Below are 20,504 nucleotides of genomic sequence, written 5' to 3'. Positions count from 1 at the left end.
GGTAGAAGTCCTAACAGGGAGTAGGTAGAAGTCCTAACAGGATGTAGGTAGAAGTCCTAACAGGATGTAGGTAGAAGTCCTAACAGGATGTAGGTAGAAGTCCTAACAGGATGTAGGTAGAAGTCCTAACAGGATGTAGGTAGAAGTCCTAACAGGATGTAGGTAGAAGTCCTAACAGGAAGTAGGTAGAAGTCCTAACAGGATGTAGGTAGAAGTCCTAACAGCCTGTAGGTAGAAGTCCTAACAGGATGCAGGTAGAAGTCCTAACAGCCTGTAGGTAGAAGTCCTAACAGGATGTAGGTAGAAGTCCTAACAGGATGTAGGTAGAAGTCCTAACAGGATGTAGGTAGAAGTCCTAACAGGATGTAGGTAGAAGTCCTAACAGGATGTAGGTAGAAGTCCTAACAGGATGTAGGTAGAAGTCCTAACAGGAAGTAGGTAGAAGTCCTAACAGGATGTAGGTAGAAGTCCTAACAGGAAGTAGGTAGAAGTCCTAACAGGATGTAGGTAGAAGTCCTAACAGGATGTAGGTAGAAGTCCTAACAGGAAGTAGGTAGAAGTCATAACAGGAAGTAGGTAGAAGTCCTAACAGGAAGTAGGTAGAAGTCCTAACAGGATGTAGGTAGAAGTCTTAACAGGATGTAGGTAGAAGTCTTAACAATATGTAGGTAGAAGTCCTAACAGGAAGTAGGTAGAAGTCCTAACAGGATGTAGGTAGAAGTCCTAACATGATGTAGGTGGAAGTCCTAACATGATGTAGGTGGAAGTCCTAACAGGATGTAGGTAGAAGTCCTAACAGGAAGTAGGTAGAAGTCCTAACAGGATGTAGGTAGAAGTCCTAACAGGATGTAGGTAGAAGCCCTAACAGGAAGTAGGTAGAAGTCCTAACAGGATGTAGGTAGAAGTCCTAACAGGATGTAGGTAGAAGTCCTAACAGGATGTAGGTAGAAGTCCTAACAGGATGTAGGTAGAAGTCCTAACTGGATGTCGGTAGGAGTCCTAACAGGATGTAGGTAGAAGTCCTAACAGGATGTAGGTAGAAGTCCTAACAGGATGTCGGTAGGAGTCCTAACAGGATGTAGGTAGAAGTCCTAACAGGATGTAGGTAGAAGTCTTAACAGGATGTCGGTAGAAGTCCTAACAGGATGTAGGTAGAAGTCCTAACAGGATGTAGGTAGAAGTCCTAACAGGATGTAGGTAGAAGTCCTAACAGGATGTAGGTAGAAGTCCTAACATGATGTAGGTAGATGTCCAAACAGGATGTAGGTAGAAGTCCTAACAGGATGTAGGTAGAAGTCCTAACAGGATGTAGGTAGAAGTCATAACAGGATGTAGGTAGAAGTCCTAACAGGATGTAGAGGATAACGTCAGTGAGGAGACCTAAGAACCCACCCCGGAGCCAGATTTATACATCTCTATCCACACTACCCACAATGCCCCCCACCTGTTCCCCTGTGACAGACACTCACACAGGGTTGTTACAAGTTCTGCTCCGGGAGCGTACTCCACCTCCACAGGTTCTGGAGCAGGACCCAAACTTAGTCCAGGACCCCCAGTTACCGTCATGGCCCTGAGGCTGGTTAGAGGAGCGCCAGATACAGTGGCCCTTGAAGCACCACTAAACAGACAGGACACAGGAGAGTCAACAGGACATACAGTACACACAGTACATAGACTATCTGTCCATTTATCAGCCCTATTCTCATTAAAACCATGGCTAGAATGGAGCCCTGACCATGTCACTGGTATATAACAACTCTATAGAGCGATGACAGCTAAAGGAACATGGAAAGAACACTGTTATGACCACCGTGACTCCATTAATCATGACAAGCCAATGAAATGCTAACTTCACGCTAATTAAATGCTTAGTAAGTACATTCAAACTGTTCCTTCTGTTTATCCATTTGAACTATTGTGTACTTAATTCTTTTTTCAACATTTTACATATTTTTTTTCAGAAAGGAGACAGTGGAGTCAACATGTATACAATATCTTTCCATTCGTTGGCTCCGTTAGCATTCAAACCATGGCTAGAATGAGCCCTGAACATCTCCTGGGTCAGAGTTCACAACAACTGTTATGCTTCGAGCAATCCTGGCTAAAGGAACATGGAGAGAACAAGAGAACGAACACTATTCGTCCATGAAGTATGAATAGCTGATTAAATGCTCCTTAAACAGGGTAGCCTAGTGGTTAGAGCATTGGACTAGTAACTGAAAGGTTGCAAGTTCAAATCCCTGAGCTGACAAGGTACAAAATCTGTCATTCTGCCCCTGAACAAGGCAGTTAACCCACTGTTCCTAGACCAGTTAACCCACTGTTCATAGGCTGTCATTGAAAATAAGAATTTTTCTTAACTGACTTGCCTAGTAAAAAAATAAAAATAAAAAAAATGAATGGTTAAGGTGCCACCTGTGTTACACAGCCATTGCAGTTGGACATCAGTACATGTGGGACATAGAACAAATATAAGCACTATAACATTCCAACTGGCCAATCTGTTATTTCTAATATTAATTTAGTAAAACTTCTTCAAATAATTGTGTACTTTTTGGAGAACTGTTTCTAAAGATGAAGTATAGCAGTGTATATTATTAGGTCTATCTATTGTCATCAGAAATCCATGGTTTGTTTTCGAACCATTTCTCACCTTCGACGGTGCACATTCCGTCCCATCCACCGGAGGACCCTTCTTGGTCTTACAAAAGTACTGGTTGTCAGGGTGACTACACCACAGCTGCTTGCAGGGATCGTAGGTCCGGAACTATACGGGGGGGAGACAGAGAGAGAGAGAGAGAGAGAGACAGAGACAGAGACAGAGACAGAGACAGAGACAGAGACAGAGACAGAGACAGAGACAGAGACAGAGACAGAGACAGAGACAGAGACAGAAAAAAAGAGAGAGAGAGAAAAAGAGAGAGAGATAGAGAGAGAGAGAAAATAAATAGGATGTAAGAGAGAAGAGGAGGGAGTAGGGAAGAGGAGGTCAGAGAGAAAAGGAGAGAGTAGGGAAAAGGAGGTCAGAGAGAAGAGAGAGGAGAGAGTAGGGAAGAGGTGGTCAGAGAGAAGAGGAGAGGGTAGGGAAGAGGTGGTCAGAGAGAAGAGGAGAGAGTAGGGAAGAGGAGGTCAGAGAGAAGAGAGAGGAGAGAGTAGGGAAGAGGTGGTCAGAGAGAAGAGGAGAGAGAACGGAAGAGGTGGTCAGAGAGAAGAGGAGAGAGTAGGGAAAAGGAGGTCAGAGAGAAGAGAGAGGAGAGAGTAGGGAAGAGGACGTCAGAGAGAAGAGGAGAGAGTAGGGAAGAGGTGGTCAGAGAGAAGAGAGAGGAGAGAGTAGGGAAGAGGATGTCAGAGAGAAGAGGAGAGTAGGGAAAAGGATGTCAGAGAGAAGAGGAGAGAGTAGGGAAGAGGAGGTCAGAGAGAAGAGAGAGGAGAGAGTAGGGAAGAGGATGTCAGAGAGAAGAGGAGAGTAGGGAAAAGGATGTCAGAGAGAAGAGGAGAGAGTAGGGAAGAGGATGTCAGAGAGAAGAGGAGAGAGTAGGGAAGAGGAGGTCAGAGAGAAGAGGAGAGAGTAGGGAAGAGGAGGTCAGAGAGAAGAGGAGAGAGTAGGGAAGAGGAGGTCAGAGAGAAGAGGAGAGAGTAGGGAAGAGGAGGTCAGAGAGAAGAGGAGAGAGTAGGGAAGAGGAGGTCAGAGAGAAGAGGAGAGAGTAGGGAAGAGGATGTCAGAGAGAAGAGGAGAGAGTAGGGAAAAGGATGTCAGAGAGAAGAGGAGAGAGTAGGGAAGAGGATGTCAGAGAGAAGAGGAGAGAGAACGGAAGAGGTGGTCAGAGAGAAGAGGAGAGAGTAGGGAAAAGGAGGTCAGAGAGAAGAGGAGAGAGAACGGAAGAGGTGGTCAGAGAGAAGAGGAGAGAGTAGGGAAGAGGAGGTCAGAGAGAAGAGGAGAGAGAATGGAAGAGGTGGTCAGAGAGAGAGATGAGAGGTAGTTAGTGCATTTCCGTGGCCAGTCTACGGGTCACCTAGTCTCTTCCCAGAAGTCATGGCCCCTCTGCAATCTCAAACAGGGAAAAAGCTGCCCACTATCTAAGCCTATGGACCAGGGGGATAATAAGGAGAACGCAGGACCCTGCTCCATCTAAGACTAACCTGTGTAATATTTGAATCCCATCATCAGGAGATCAAAGTCCTGAGTGGTACTGAGTGCCCCCATGCAGTCCTGAATCTGCGTCCCAAATGGCAAGATATTCCCTAATGGGCCCTGGTAAAAAAAAAGCAGTGCACTATATACGGAATAGGGTGCCATTTGGGACACACATTGACAGGCTGCCCCGTCACCAACGGTCACAGTCGTTGTTCTCAGATCTCAGGGGTCTAGCTAGCTGCTGGGGGGGACTTACAGCGGTGCACATCTTGTAGCCCACGCCGAAATCAAAACGACACTGCTCGTCCATGGAGTAGTTAATCCCAGGTAGCTCAGGAAGCTTGGGCCACTTGTGTTCAAAAGGGTTGTCCAGGAGACAGTCATAAGAGCTGGAGGGATAAGACACATCAGAACAGAGACAGTCATAAGAGCTGGAGGGATAAGACACATCAGAACAGAGACAGTCATAAGAGCTGGAGGGATAAGACACATCAGAACAGAGACAGTCATAAGAGCTGGAGGGATAAGACACATCAGAACAGAGACAGTCATAAGAGATGGAGGGATAAGACACATCAGAACAGAGACAGTCATAAGAGATGGAGGGATAAGACACATCAGAACAGAGACAGTCATAAGAGATGGAGGGAGATAAAACACATCAGAACAGAGACAGTCATAAGAGATGGAGGGATAAGACACATCAGAACAGAGACAGTCATAAGAGATGGAGGGATAAGACACATCAGAACAGAGACAGTCATAAGAGCTGGAGGGATAAGACACATCAGAACAGAGACAGTCATAAGAGCTGATCAAATTGATCAGAAATACAGTGTAGACATTGTTAATGTTGTAAATCACTATTGTAGCTGGAAACGGCAGATTTTTAATGGAATATCTACATAGGCGTACAGAGGCCCATCATCAGCAACCATCACTCCTGTGTTCCAATGGCATGCTGTGTTAGCTCATCCAAGTCTAGTTGATCATTAGAAAACCCTTTTGCAATTATGTTAGCACAGCTGGAAACTGTAGTGCTAATTAAAGAAGCAATAAAACTGGTCTTCTTTAGACTAGTTGAGTATCTGGAGCATCAGCATTTGTAGGTTTGATTACATGATCAAACTGGCCAGAAACAAATAACTTTTTTCTGAAACTCGTCAGTCTATTCTTGTTCTGAGAAATGAAGGCTATTCCATGCGAGAAATTGCCAACAAACTGAAGATCTCATACAACACTGTGTACTACACCCTTCACAGAACAGAGCAAACTGGCTCTAACCAGAATAGAAAGAGGAGTGGGAGGCCCCGGTGCACACATGAGCAAGAGGACAAGTACATTAGAGTGTCTAGTTTGAGAAACAGACGACTCACAAGTCCTCAGCTGGTAGCTTCATTAAATAGTACCCGCAAAACACCAGTCTCAACATCAACAGTGAAGAGGCGACTCCGGGATGCTGGCCTTCTAGGCAGAGTTGCAAACAAAAAGCCTTATCTCAGACTGGCCAATAAAAAGAAACGATTAAGACACAGACACTGGACAGAGGAACTAGTAGGCCAGCATCCCAGAGTTTCCTCTTCACTGTTGACGTGATATAGGTCAGTGATATATGTCAGTGATAGGTCAGTGATATATGTCAGTGATAGGTCAGTGATAGGTCAGTGATATATGTCAGTGATATATGTCAGTGATAGGTCAGTGATATAGATCAGTAATATATGTCAGTGATAGGTCAGTGATATAGGTCAGTAATATATGTCAGTGGTATATGTCAGTGATATATGTCAGTGATAGTTCAGTGATATAGATCAGTAATATATGTCAGTGATAGGTCAGTGATATAGGTCAGTAATATATGTCAGTGGTATATGTCAGTGATATATGTCAGTGATATAGGTCAGTGATATAGGTCAGTGATATATGTCAGTGATAGGTCAGTGATATATGTCAGTGATAGGTCAGTGATAGGTCAGTGATATATGTCAGTGATATATGTCAGTGATAGGTCAGTGATATAGATCAGTAATATATGTCAGTGATAGGTCAGTGATATAGGTCAGTAATATATGTCAGTGGTATATGTCAGTGATATATGTCAGTGATAGTTCAGTGATAGCTCAGTGATATAGGTCAGTGATAGGTCAGTGATAGATCAGTGATGTATGTCAGTGATAGGTCAGTGATAGCTCAGTGATATAGGTCAGTGATATATGTCAGTGATATAGGTCAGTGATATATGTCAGTGATATAGGTCAGTGATAGGTCAGTGATATAGGTCAGTGATAGAACAGTGATATAGGTCAGTGATATATGTCAGTGATAGGTCAGTGATATAGGTCAGTGATAGGTCAGTGATATAGGTCAGTGACATAGGTCAGTGATATATGTCTCTGATAGGTCAGTGATATATGTCTCTGATAGGTCAGTGATATAGGTCAGTAATATATGTCAGTGGTATATGTCAGTGATATATGTCAGTGATATAGGTCAGTGATATAGGTCAGTGATAGGTCAGTGATAGGTCAGTGATATAGGTCAGTGATAGGTCAGTGATATATGGCAGGGATATATGTCAGTGATAGGTCAGTGATAGGTCAGTGATAGCTCAGTGATATAGGTCAGTGATAGGTCAGTGATAGATCAGTGATGTATGTCAGTGATAGGTCAGTGATAGCTCAGTGATATAGGTCAGTGATATATGTCAGTGATATAGGTCAGTGATATATGTCAGTGATATAGGTCAGTGATAGGTCAGTGATATAGGTCAGTGATAGAACAGTGATATAGGTCAGTGATATATGTCAGTGATAGGTCAGTGATAGGTCAGTGATAGGTCAGTGATATAGGTCAGTGACATAGGTCAGTGATATATGTCTCTGATAGGTCAGTGATATATGTCTCTGATAGGTCAGTGATAGGTCAGTGACATAGGTCAGTGATATATGTCTCTGATAGGTCAGTGATATATGTCAGTGATATATGTCTCTGATATAGGTCAGTGATATATGTCAGTGATATAGGTCAGTGATATATGTCAGTGATAGGTCAGTGATATATGTCAGCGATAGGTCAGTGATACATGTTAGTGATATAGGTCAGTGATATAGTTCAGTGATATAGGTCAGTGATATAGGTCTCTGATAGGTCAGTGATACATGTCAGTGATGTCAGTGTTATGTCGGTGACCAGGATTCCTGGAAAAGCTGTGAACTCTGGGAAAGTTGTCAGAACCCTAGTCAGTGGTACGGTGAAGGCTGCACCTACTGGATGTATCGGTTCAGTTCCTGTTTACTGCAGCGTGACCAGTGGTAGCGATGGAAGGCTGCTTGGACCAGCGGTGCCATGATACTCCCCATGCTGGTCTCGTCAGAACAACGATTCCCCTGTCCGTCATGTTCCATACCTAACCTGTTGAAATGGTACCTGAGTTATTGATGAGCAAAACACAGTATTACGCTCAAACACAAAGCCAGTCTCAAATGACTCTCTGTTCCCTATATAGGGCATTACTGTTGACTCTCTGTTCCCTATGTAGGGCATTACTGTTGACTCTCTATTCCCTAAATAGGGCACTACTGTTGACTCTCTGTTCCCTATATAGGGCATTACTGTTGACTCTCTATTCCCTATATAGGGCACTACTGTTGACTCTCTATTCCCTAAATAGGGCACTACTGTTGACTCTCTATTCCCTATATAGGGCACTACTGTTGACTCTCTATTCCCTAAATAGGGCACTACTGTTGACTCTCTGTTCCCTATATAGGGCATTACTGTTGACTCTCTATTCCCTATATAGGGCACTACAGTTGACTCTCTATTCCCTATATAGGGCACTGCTGTTGACTCTCTATTCCCTATATAGGGCATTACTGTTGACTAGGGCTCATAGGCCTCAGATCAAAAGTAATTCACTATATAGGGAATATATAGTTTAGTACGTAGACAAAATCTCTTTGCTTGGGATAACTTACGATACTTCTTATAATTATGTAATGGTCCTGGCTAGACTAAGTAGAGTAGCAGCTCTAATGTAATGGTCCTGGCTAGACTAAGTGGAGCAGCAGCTCTAATGTAATGGTCCTGGCTAGACTAAGTGGAGCAGCAGATCTAATATAATGGTCCTGGCTAGACTAAGTGGAGCAGCAACTCTAATGTAATGTTCCTGGCTAGACTAAGTGGAGCAGCAGCTCTAATGTAATGGTCCTGGCTAGACTAAGTGGAGCAGCAGCTCTAATGTAATGGTCCTGGCTAGACTAAGTGGAGCAGCAACTCTAATGTAATGGTCCTGGCTAGACTAAGTGGAGCAGCAGCTCTAATGTAATGGTCCTGGCTAGACTAAGTGGAGCAGCAGCTCTAATGTAATGGTCCTGGCTAGACTAAGTGGAGCAGCAACTCTAATGTAATGGTCCTGGCTAGACTAAGTGGAGCAGCAGCTCTAATGTAATGGTCCTGGCTAGACTAAGTGGAGCAGCAACTCTAATGTAGTGGTCCTGGCTAGACTAAGTGGAGAAGCAGCTCTAATGTAATGGTCCTGGCTAGACTAAGTGGAGCAGCAGCTCTAATGTAATGGTCCTGGCTAGACTAAGTGGAGCAGCAGCTCTAATGTAATGGTCCTGGCTAGACTAAGTGGAGCAGCAGCTCTAATGTAATGGTCCTGGCTAGACTAAGTGGAGCAGCAGCTCTAATGTAATGGTCCTGGCTAGACTAAGTGGAGCAGCAGCTCTAATGTAATGGTCCTGGCTAGACTAAGTGGAGCAGCAGCTCTAATGTAATGGTCCTGGCTAGACTAAGTGGAGCAGCAGCTCTAATGTAATGGTCCTGGCTAGACTAAGTGGAGCAGCAGCTCTAATGTAATGGTCCTGGCTAGACTAAGTGGAGCAGCAGCTCTAATGTAATGGTCCTGGCTAGACTAAGTGGAGCAGCAGCTCTAATGTAATGGTCCTGGCTAGACTAAGTGGAGCAGCAGCTCTAATGTAATGGTCCTGGCTAGACTAAGTGGAGCAGCAGCTCTAATGTAATGGTCCTGGCTAGACTAAGTGGAGCAGCAGCTCTAATGTAATGGTCCTGGCTAGACTAAGTGGAGCAGCAGCTCTAATGTAATGGTCCTGGCTAGACTAAGTGGAGCAGCAACTCTAATGTAATGGTCCTGGCTAGACTAAGTGGAGCAGCAGCTCTAATGTAATGGTCCTGGCTAGACTAAGTGGAGCAGCAGCTCTAATGTAATGGTCCTGGCTAGACTAAGTGGAGCAGCAGCTCTAATGTAATGGTCCTGGCTAGACTAAGTGGAGCAGCAGCTCTAATGTAATGGTCCTGGCTAGACTAAGTGGAGCAGCAGCTCTAATGTAATGGTCCTGGCTAGACTAAGTGGAGCAGCAGCTCTAATGTAATGGTCCTGGCTAGACTAAGTGGAGCAGCAGCTCTAATGTAATGGTCCTGGCTAGACTAAGTGGAGCAGCAGCTCTAATGTAATGGTCCTGGCTAGACTAAGTGGAGCAGCAGCTCTAATGTAATGGTCCTGGCTAGACTAAGTGGAGCAGCAGGTCATAAATATATATATATAGTAAGAGTAACAGGAAAGTCAAAACTAACAGCAAGGTGGATTTACAGTCTGTGTAATTCAGTCAATGTGTAATTCAGTCAATGTATAATTGGAAAAGCAGTCACACATAGTTGTTGCAGGTTAATTATTCGATGATAAACTTGAAAGAAAATAACTGGAATTACAATTGACTTCCTGAATAGACCGACTTGAAATGCAAATCGCCCCCCATCTGGAGTGTGTCTAAGTTCTGTGTTTACCAGCTGTGTCCATGTCTCTGTTCCCAATGGCAGCCTACTTCCTTTGCAGTGCAGAGAACCCCCCCCCCCCCCAAACACACACGCAGCTCTTTGCTTGTATTCCTTTTAGTTTCTTCCAGCTATGGGGCTCACAGGTCCCGTAGGACTCTGGTCAACAGTAGTGAACAACAGGGAAGGAGGGCGCCACTTGGGACGCAGCCAGTGTGCTGCGATGACTTACACATGTCCGGTCTCGTGCGCCACCACGAAGGCCGAGGAGAATCCGTCCTCGTGGTTCAGAGTGCAGCTCCTCAGAGGGTGGCACATGCCTGTCACCGGGGCGTAACCTAGGCAACACAGATCACACACACACGGGCACTGATAACAAACCGCTAGGCAGAGATGAAGGGTTGTAATGGCTGTTACATCACACCTGGGTTCAAATAGTACTTGAAATCATTTGAAATACTTCAGCTGGGCTTGATTGAGCTTGCCTGGCGCTATGGAACCAATGGAATAGTTGCACAATCCCAAAACTCCGCCCACCTGGCACTCCAGGTAGACTAATCGTGGTGCTTAAAGTATTAGAAATAAAAACAAATATTACTTGAACCCAGGTCTGGGTACATATGCCTCTCTAAGGCTCTGATCAAACCACGGTTATGATGATGTGGTGTGGATGGATTAAGGTGAGACTAGGTCGGCCTGCTTTTAGATGTCTGTCTGTGTTTCGGGAGACGTCTTCAATACCAATTTATCTAGTAAATCAGACATAAATCATACATTAATATCTTGGTCAGTGGTCGACTTCATCTACAGGGAGGCCAATTTCAAGAACACATTTCTAGTTGCAATGACAACCTGTCAAGAGGCATATAAAGTATCTATTGCATTTTGCAATAGTTTTGTGTACATGTGAAATAGCAGGTATATTCTCCTGACACTGGTAGGTACCTCTAGTTGTCAGAATTCCCAGAATGCACGCACATTTTAACAGGTAGTAGTTGTGTAAACATAGCTACTGCGTAAACATTGCTTCTAACACAGGATGTTGGATTGACTTCAGCTTTAAGTGTTGTTTGTGTGTTTGTTTTTTTACATAAGAGAAAATGATGAATTATCCCAACAGAGCCAATGCTATTATAATTATAGTGTCTGACATATACCTACTGCAATTAACAAAGAACTACTAATTGGAATACAAATCAGAACAACGAATATGAAAATGAACACAGATTACTGTATATAAAGCATGTCGTCTTCATGTGTGGCTCAGTCCCAAATGCCACCCTGTTCCCTATATAGTACACTCCTTTTGACCAGGGACCATAGTGCGCATCATAGGGAATAGTGTGCCATCTGGGACAGATGCACATGAAGAAGACTTGGTTTATAGTCTGTGTTCCATTTCCATAGTAGCTGTTCTGATTTGTGTCCAATGAGCAGTTTGTTGTTGATAGCAGTAAGTACGTTTCTCTGTTGTTAGCTGATACGTGCTGCTGCTGAACAGATGAGTAAAATAACCTTTAAAAAATATACTGTGTCAATAATCAGGAAATGCCTAAAGGCAGGAAATGATGCTACGATAAAAAAAATGAAAAACTGTCAAACTTTGAGAAAGGCCTGAATATTTTGTCTGTGTACTTGCTTGTGTCTAAATTCCTCCTCTAGCTACTGAAATAGACAGTAAGCTTGAAGGCATTTAGTTAAACCCAGCACAGACAGACCAACACAAGCTTGCTAAAACCAAACACAACCCTATAATATAACCCAACAATACCCAGCACAGACAGACCAACACAAGCTTGTTAAAACCAAACACAACCGTATAATATAACCCAACAATACAGTAATGACACATATTTACACACAAAGCACAAAGGACACATGAATACAACTACTATACTATACATAAGTACTATACTATATACTATACATAAGTGCTATACTGTATACTGTGTATACTATAGATAACTACTACACACTATATATAACTACTATACTATACATACCTACTATACTATACATAACTACTACACACTATATATAACTACTCTACTATGCATAACTACTATACTATAGATAACTACTATACACTATATATAACTACTATACTATATACTTACTACTATACTATACATAACTACTATACTACATACTAACTACTATACACTATATATAACTACTATAATATATACTTACTACTATAATATACATAACTACTATACTGTACATAACTACTATACTATACATAACTACTATACTGTACATAACTACTATACTATACATAACTACTATACTATATACATAACTACTATACCATACATAACTACTATACACTATATATAACTACTATAATATATACTTACTACTATAATATACATAACTACTATACTGTACATAACTACTATACTATACATAACTACTATACTGTACATAACTACTATACTATACATAACTACTATACTATATACATAACTACTATACCATACATAACTACTATACACTATATATAACTACTATAATATATACTTACTACTATAATATACATAACTACTATACTGTACATAACTACTATACTATACATAACTACTATACTATATACTTACTACTATACCATACATAACTACTATATTGTACATAACTACTATACTATACATAACTACTATACTATACATAACTACCATACTATATACTTACTACTATACCATACATAACTACTATACACTATATATAACTACTACACACTATATATAACTACTATACTATACATAACTACTATACTCGATCAAGAGATGTGCAGCGATCCAGATTAACTAAGCGTTTTGTTTGGTTCAAATGCAACATTTTTAGGGGGGGTTGTTGTTGAAACAAATGGTCCTGCTCTCTGACCATGTGAAGACCTTTGGCATGCAGGTAAAAAAGCAGAAAATGCAGACACAGACAGATATTGATGATCGGGGCTGCTTCAGTTGGCCATGTCCCAAATGCCAATCTATTCCCTATATAGAGGACCAATTTTTTTAGACTAGAACTCTATTGGCCCTGGTCCAAAGTAGTGAACTACATAGTGAATGGAGTACCATTTGGGACTCGTGCTCTGTGGTGATTAGCTAGAACCCAATGATGTCACTATAGCCAGATTTAAACCAGTTCTGGTTGTAATGTGGTTGTAATGGCGTTATTTCATCTAGCTCTGCCCGATGGCAAAGAACTACAAGGAACATGGCGGCACATGGTGGCATCCTATGGTTATGTAGTTATATCAAATGGTCAGATGGTTATATCAAATGGTCAGATGGTTATGTAGTTATATCAAATGGTCAGATGGTTATGTTATAATGGTTATGTAGTTATATCAGATGGTCAGATGGTTATGTTATAATGGTTATGTAGTTATATCAAATGGTCAGATGGTTATGTTATAATGGTTATGTTATAATGGTTATGTAGTTATATCAAATGGTCAGATGGTTATGTAGTTATATCAAATGGTCAGATGGTTATGTTATAATGGTTATGTAGTTATATCAAATGGTTATGTTACAATGGTTATGTTATAATGGTTATGTAGTTATATCAGAGGGTTATGTTATAATGGTTATGTTATAATGGTTATGTAGTTATATCAGATGGTTATGTTATAATGGTTATGTAGTTATATCAGATGGTTATGTTATAATGGTTATGTAGTTATATCAGATGGTTATGTTATAATGGTTATGTTATAATGGTTATATAGTTATATTAAATGGTCAAATGGTTATATAGTTATATCAAATTAAAATGGCTTAGTTGTACTTAGTTAGACGTAGTTCTACTTAGTTAGAATGGCTTAGTTAGATGTAGTTCTACTTAGTTAGAATGGCTTAGTTAGACGTAGTTCTACTTAGTTAGACTGGCTTAGTTAGACGTAGTTCTACTTAGTTAGAATGGCTTAGTTAGACGTAGTTCTACTTAGTTAGAATGGCTTAGTTCTACTTAGTTAGACTGGCTTAGTTAGACTTAGTTAGACTGGCTTAGTTAAACTGGCTTGGTTAAACTGGCTTAGTTAGACTGGCTTAGTTAGACTTAGTTATACTGTCTTAGTTAGACTGTCTTAGTTAGACTGGCTTAGTTAGACTTAGTTCTACTGTCTTAGTTAGAATGGCTTAGTTAAACTGGCTTAGTTAGAATGGCTTAGTTAAACTGGCTTAGTTAGAATGGCTTAGTTAAACTGGCTTAGTTAGTCTGGCTTAGTTAGACTGGCTTAGTTAGACTGGCTTAATTAGACTTAGTTAGACTTAGTTAGAATGGCTTAGTTAAACTGGCTTAGTTAAACTGGCTTAGTTAGAATGGCTTAGTTAGAATGGCTTAGTTAAACTGGCTTAGTTAGACTGGCTTAGTTAGAATGGCTTAGTTAAACTGGCTTAGTTAGACTGGCTTAGTTAGAATGGCTTAGTTAAACTGGCTTAGTTAGAATGGCTTAGTTAGACTTAGTTCTACTTAGTTAGAATGGCTTAGTTAAACTGGCTTAGTTAGAATGGCTTAGTTAGACTGGCTTAGTTAGAATGGCTTAGTTAGACTTAGTTCTACTTAGTTAGAATGGCTTAGTTAAACTGGCTTAGTTAGACTGGCTTAGTTAGAATGGCTTAGTTAGACTTAGTTCTACTTAGTTAGACTGGCTTAGTTAGACTTAGTTAGACTGGCATAGTTAGATTTAGTTCTACTTAGTTAGACTGGCTTAGTTAGAATGGCTTAGTTAGACTTAGTTCTACTTAGTTAGAATGGCTTAGTTAGACGTAGTTCTACTTAGTTAGAATGGCTTAGTTAGACTTAGTTGTACTTAGTTAGAATGGCTTAGTTAGACTTAGTTGTACTTAGTTAGAATGGCTTAGTTGTACTTAGTTAGAATGACTTAGTTCTACTGGCTTAGTTAGACTGGCTTAGTTAGAATGGCTTAGTTAGACTGGCTTAGTTAGACTTAGTTAGACTGGCTTAGTTAAACTGGCTTGGTTAAACTGGCTTAGTTAGACTGGCTTAGTTAGACTTAGTTATACTGTCTTAGTTAGACTGTCTTAGTTAGACTGGCTTAGTTAGACTTAGTTCTACTGTCTTAGTTAGAATGGCTTAGTTAAACTGGCTTGGTTAAACTGGCTTAGTTAGACTGGCTTAGTTAGACTTAGTTATACTGTCTTAGTTAGACTGTCTTAGTTAGACTGGCTTAGTTAGACTTAGTTCTACTGTCTTAGTTAGAATGGCTTAGTTAAACTGGCTTAGTTAGAATGGCTTAGTTAAACTGGCTTAGTTAGAATGGCTTAGTTAAACTGGCTTAGTTAGTCTGGCTTAGTTAGACTGGCTTAGTTAGACTGGCTTAATTAGACTTAGTTAGACTTAGTTAGAATGGCTTAGTTAAACTGGCTTAGTTAAACTGGCTTAGTTAGAATGGCTTAGTTAGAATGGCTTAGTTAAACTGGCTTAGTTAGACTGGCTTAGTTAGAATGGCTTAGTTAAACTGGCTTAGTTAGACTGGCTTAGTTAGAATGGCTTAGTTAAACTGGCTTAGTTAGAATGGCTTAGTTAGACTTAGTTCTACTTAGTTAGAATGGCTTAGTTAAACTGGCTTAGTTAGAATGGCTTAGTTAGACTGGCTTAGTTAGAATGGCTTAGTTAGACTTAGTTCTACTTAGTTAGAATGGCTTAGTTAAACTGGCTTAGTTAGACTGGCTTAGTTAGAATGGCTTAGTTAGACTTAGTTCTACTTAGTTAGACTGGCTTAGTTAGACTTAGTTCTACTTAGTTAGACTGGCTTAGTTAGATTTAGTTCTACTTAGTTAGACTGGCTTAGTTAGAATGGCTTAGTTAGACTTAGTTCTACTTAGTTAGAATGGCTTAGTTAGACGTAGTTCTACTTAGTTAGAATGGCTTAGTTAGACTTAGTTGTACTTAGTTAGAATGGCTTAGTTAGACTTAGTTGTACTTAGTTAGAATGGCTTAGTTGTACTTAGTTAGAATGGCTTAGTTCTACTGGCTTAGTTAGACTGGCTTAGTTAGAATGGCTTAGTTAGACTGGCTTAGTTAGACTTAGTTAGACTGGCTTAGTTAAACTGGCTTGGTTAAACTGGCTTAGTTAGACTCGCTTAGTTAGACTTAGTTATACTGTCTTAGTTAGACTGTCTTAGTTAGACTGGCTTAGTTAGACTTAGTTCTACTGTCTTAGTTAGAATGGCTTAGTTAAACTGGCTTAGTTAGAATGGCTTAGTTAAACTGGCTTAGTTAGAATGGCTTAGTTAAACTGGCTTAGTTAGTCTGGCTTAGTTAGACTGGCTTAGTTAGACTGGCTTAATTAGACTTAGTTAGACTTAGTTAGAATGGCTTAGTTAAACTGGCTTAGTTAAACTGGCTTAGTTAGAATGGCTTAGTTAGAATGGCTTAGTTAAACTGGCTTAGTTAGACTGGCTTAGTTAGAATGGCTTAGTTAGACTGGCTTAGTTAGAATGGCTTAGTTAAACTGGCTTAGTTAGAATGGCTTAGTTAGACTGGCTTAGTTAGAATGGCTTAGTTAGACTTAGTTCTACTTAGTTAGAATGGCTTAGTTAAACTGGCTTAGTTAGAATGGCTTAGTTAGACTGGCTTAGTTAGACTTAGTTCTACTTAGTTAGAATGGCTTAGTTAAACTGGCTTAGTTAGACTGGCTTAGTTAGAATGGCTTAGTTAGACTTAGTTCTACTTAGTTAGACTGGCTTAGTTAGGCTTAGTTAGACTGGCTTAGTTAGATTTAGTTCTACTTAGTTAGACTGGCTTAGTTAGAATGGCTTAGTTAGACTTAGTTCTACTTAGTTAGAATGGCTTAGTTAGACTTAGTTCTACTTAGTTAGAATGGTTTAGTTAGACTTAGTTCTACTTAGTTAGAATGATGGATGGTGTTTCTTCTTCCATAATAGTTGAGTCGCTCATCATCTATTTAAATGCTGCAAGCAAAATGGCACAACAGGAAAGCAATGGAGCCCTTTATCTGAAGACAGATAAAAGATATTCAAGAGAATGGAGACTATATACATTCACATGAAAAAGACATGGTGAGCTTGGCATGGAAGAGTATGAGAAAAAGTTGCAGTAGGTACAGTAGCTATGGTACAGTAGCTATAGTGCAGTAGCTATGGTACAGTAGCTATGTTATAGTAGCTATGGTATAGTAGCTATAGTGCAGTAGCTATGGTACAGTAGCTATAGTGCAGTAGCTATGGTACAGTAGCTATGTTATAGTAGCTATGGTACAGTAGCTATGTTATAGTAGCTATGGTACAGTAGCTATAGTGCAGTAGCTATGGTACAGTAGCTATGGTACAGTAGCTATGTTATAGTAGCTATGGTATAGTAGCTATAGTACAGTAGCTATGGTACAGTAGCTATGTTATAGTAGATATGGTACAGTAGCTATAGTGCAGTAGCTATGGTACAGTAGCTATGGTACAGTAGCTATGTTATAGTAGCTATGGTACAGTAGCTATGTTATAGTAGCTATGGTATAGTAGCTATAGTGCAGTAGCTATGGTACAGTAGCTATGTTATAGTAGCTATGGTATAGTAGCTATAGTGCAGTAGCTATGGTACCGTAGCTATGTTATAGTAGCTATGGTATAGTAGCTATAGTGCAGTAGCTATAGAACAGTAGCTATGGTACAGTAGCTATGGTATAGTAGCTATGGTACAGTAGCTATGGTATAGTAGCTATGGTACAGTAGCTATGTTATAGTAGCTATGTTATAGTAGCTATGGTATAGTAGCTATGGTACAGTAGCTATGTTATAGTAGCTATGGTATAGTAGCTATGGTATAGTAGCTATGGTACAGTAGCTATGTTATAGTAGCTATGGTACAGTAGCTATGGTACAGTAGCTATGTTATAGTAGCTATGGTACAGTAGCTATGTTATAGTAGCTATGGTACAGTAGCTATGTTATAGTAGCTATGGTATAGTAGCTATGTTATAGTAGCTATGTTATAGTAGCTATGGTACAGTAGCTATGTTATAGTAGCTATGGTATAGTAGCTATGGTACAGTAGCTATGTTATAGTAGCTATGTTATAGTAGCTATGGTACAGTAGCTATGTTATAGTAGCTATGTTATAGTAGCTATGTTATAGTAGCTATGGTACAGTAGCTATGTTATAGTAGCTATGTTATAGTAGCTATGGTATAGTAGCTATGGTACAGTAGCTATGTTATAGTAGCTATGGTACAGTAGCTATGGTACAGTAGCTATGTTATAGTAGCTATGGTACAGTAGTTATAGTTATACACTGAACAAAAATGTAAACGCAACATGCAACAATTTCAAAGTTTTACTGGGTTACTGTTCATATAAGGAAATCTGTCGTTGGAAATAAATTAGGCCCTAATCTATGGATTTCACATGACTGGGAATACAGATACATCTCCTACACATAGAGTTGATCAGGCTGTTGATTGTGGGCTGTGGAATGTTGTCCCACTCCTCTTCAATGGATGTGCAAAGTTGCTGGATATTGGCGGGAACTGGAACACGCTGTCGTACACATTGATCCAGAGCATTCCAAACATGCTCAATGGGTGACATGTCTGGTGAGTATGCAGGCCAGAGAAGAACTAGGACATTTTCAGCTTCCAGGAATTGTTTACAGATCCTTGCGTCATGGGGCTCTGCATTATCATGCTGAAACATGAGGTGATGGTGGCGGATAAATAGCACGACAATGGGCCTCAGGATCTCCTCACGGTATCTCTGTGCATTCAAATTGCAATCGATAAAATGCAATTGTGTTCATTGTCCGTAGCTTATGCCTGCCTGCCTATACCATAACCCCATCGCCACCATGGGGCACTCTGTTCATAACGTTGACATCAGCAAACCGCTCGCCCACACGATGCCATACATACTGTCTACCATCTGCCCTGTATAGTTGAAACCGGGATTCATCCGTGAAGAGCACACTTCTCCAACGTGCCAGTGGCCATTAAAGGTGAGCTTTTGACCACTGCAATCAGGTCAAGACCCTGGTGAGGACGCAGTTGAGCTTCACTGAGACGGTTTCTGACAGTTTGTGCAGAAATTATTCGGTTTCAGACAATCCCACAGGTGAAGAAGCCGGATATGTGGAGGTCCTGGGCTGCTCTGCGGTTGTGAGGCCGGTTGGACATAAATCTCTAAAACGACATTGGAGGCGGCTTATGGTAGAGAAATTAACATTACGTTCTCTGGCAACAGCTCTGGTGGACATTCCTGCAGTCAGCATGCCAATTGTACGCTCCTACATTGTGTTACAGAGTGGCCTTTTATTGTCCCCAGCACAAGATGCACCTTTGTAATGATCATGCTGTTTTATCAGCTTCTTGATATGCCACACCTGTCAGGTGGATGGATTATCTTGTCAATGGAGAAATGCTTTTTTTCACGCGTATGGAACATATCTGGGATCTTTTATTTCAGCTCATGAAACATGGGTCCAAAACTTTACATGTTGTGTTTATATTTTTTTGTTCAGTATAAATTACACCTATATATTCCATTAATGATATGAGAGGATGACATGAGTCAGTAGTTTAGATATTTGTATTTATTTAATTGAGGCAAGTCAGTTAAGAACAAATTCTTATTTACAATGACGGCCCAGACCGGCCAAACCCGGACGGCGCTGGGCCAATTGTGCGCCGCCCAATCACAGCCGGTTTTGATACAGCCTTGGATTCGAACCAGGGTGTCTGTAGTGACGCCTTAAGCACTGAGATGCAGTGCCTTAGACCGCTGTGCCACTCAAGAGATACAGTATATAGTATCATAAATGACACAGATCCTATAGATAAATCCCTCAACATTCCTGTCAGTGGTTACTGCTACAGTGACAATCACATACATTCAACATACCTGTTAGTAGTTACTGCTACAGTGACAATCACATACATTCAACATACCTGTCAGTAGTTACTGCTACAGTGACAATCACATACATTCAACATACCTGTCAGTGGTTACTGCTACAGTGACAATCACATACATTCAACATACCTGTCAGTAGTTACTGCTACAGTGAGAGGACAATCACATACATTCAACATACCTGTCAGTGGTTACTGCTACAGTGAGAGGACAATCACATACATTCAACATACCTGTCAGTGGTTACTGCTACAGTGACAATCACATACATTCAACATACCTGTCAGTGGTTACTGCTACAGTGACAATCACATACATTCAACATACCTGTCAGTGGTTACTGCTACAGTGAGAGGACAATCACATACATTCAACATACCTGTCAGTAGTTACTGCTACAGTGACAATCACATACATTCAACATACCTGTCAGTGGTTACTGCTACAGTGACAATCACATACATTCAACATACCTGTCAGTGGTTACTGCTACAGTGACAATCACATACATTCAACATACCTGTCAGTAGTTACTGCTACAGTGACAATCACATACATTCAACATACCTGTCAGTGGTTACTGCTACAGTGACAATCACATACATTCAACATACCTGTCAGTGGTTACTGCTACAGTGACAATCACATACATTCAACATACCTGTCAGTAGTTACTGCTACAGTGAGAG

General features: G+C 40.7%; 1 protein-coding gene across 3 annotated transcripts in view; it reads right to left on the bottom strand.

Moving 5' to 3' along the window:
* Window positions 1–20,504, bottom strand: part of LOC109885929 (A disintegrin and metalloproteinase with thrombospondin motifs 3) — a 151,047-nt gene that overhangs the window by 40,988 nt on the left and 89,555 nt on the right. For all 3 annotated transcript variants that reach the window (XM_031813113.1, XM_031813112.1, XM_031813111.1), the window contains exons 7-11: window positions 10,161–10,266; window positions 7,403–7,546; window positions 4,392–4,524; window positions 2,654–2,767; window positions 1,470–1,618 (exon numbers count right to left, since the gene is read on the bottom strand). In XM_031813113.1, the coding sequence (XP_031668973.1) occupies window positions 1,470–1,618; window positions 2,654–2,767; window positions 4,392–4,524; window positions 7,403–7,546; window positions 10,161–10,266 (646 nt within the window). The remainder of the gene's footprint in view (window positions 1–1,469; window positions 1,619–2,653; window positions 2,768–4,391; window positions 4,525–7,402; window positions 7,547–10,160; window positions 10,267–20,504) is intronic.

Source organism: Oncorhynchus kisutch, unplaced genomic scaffold (assembly GCF_002021735.2).
Source record: "Oncorhynchus kisutch isolate 150728-3 unplaced genomic scaffold, Okis_V2 Okis04b-Okis11a_hom, whole genome shotgun sequence".
NCBI lineage: Eukaryota > Metazoa > Chordata > Actinopteri > Salmoniformes > Salmonidae > Oncorhynchus > Oncorhynchus kisutch.
This window is presented reverse-complemented; position numbering and strand designations above follow the sequence as displayed.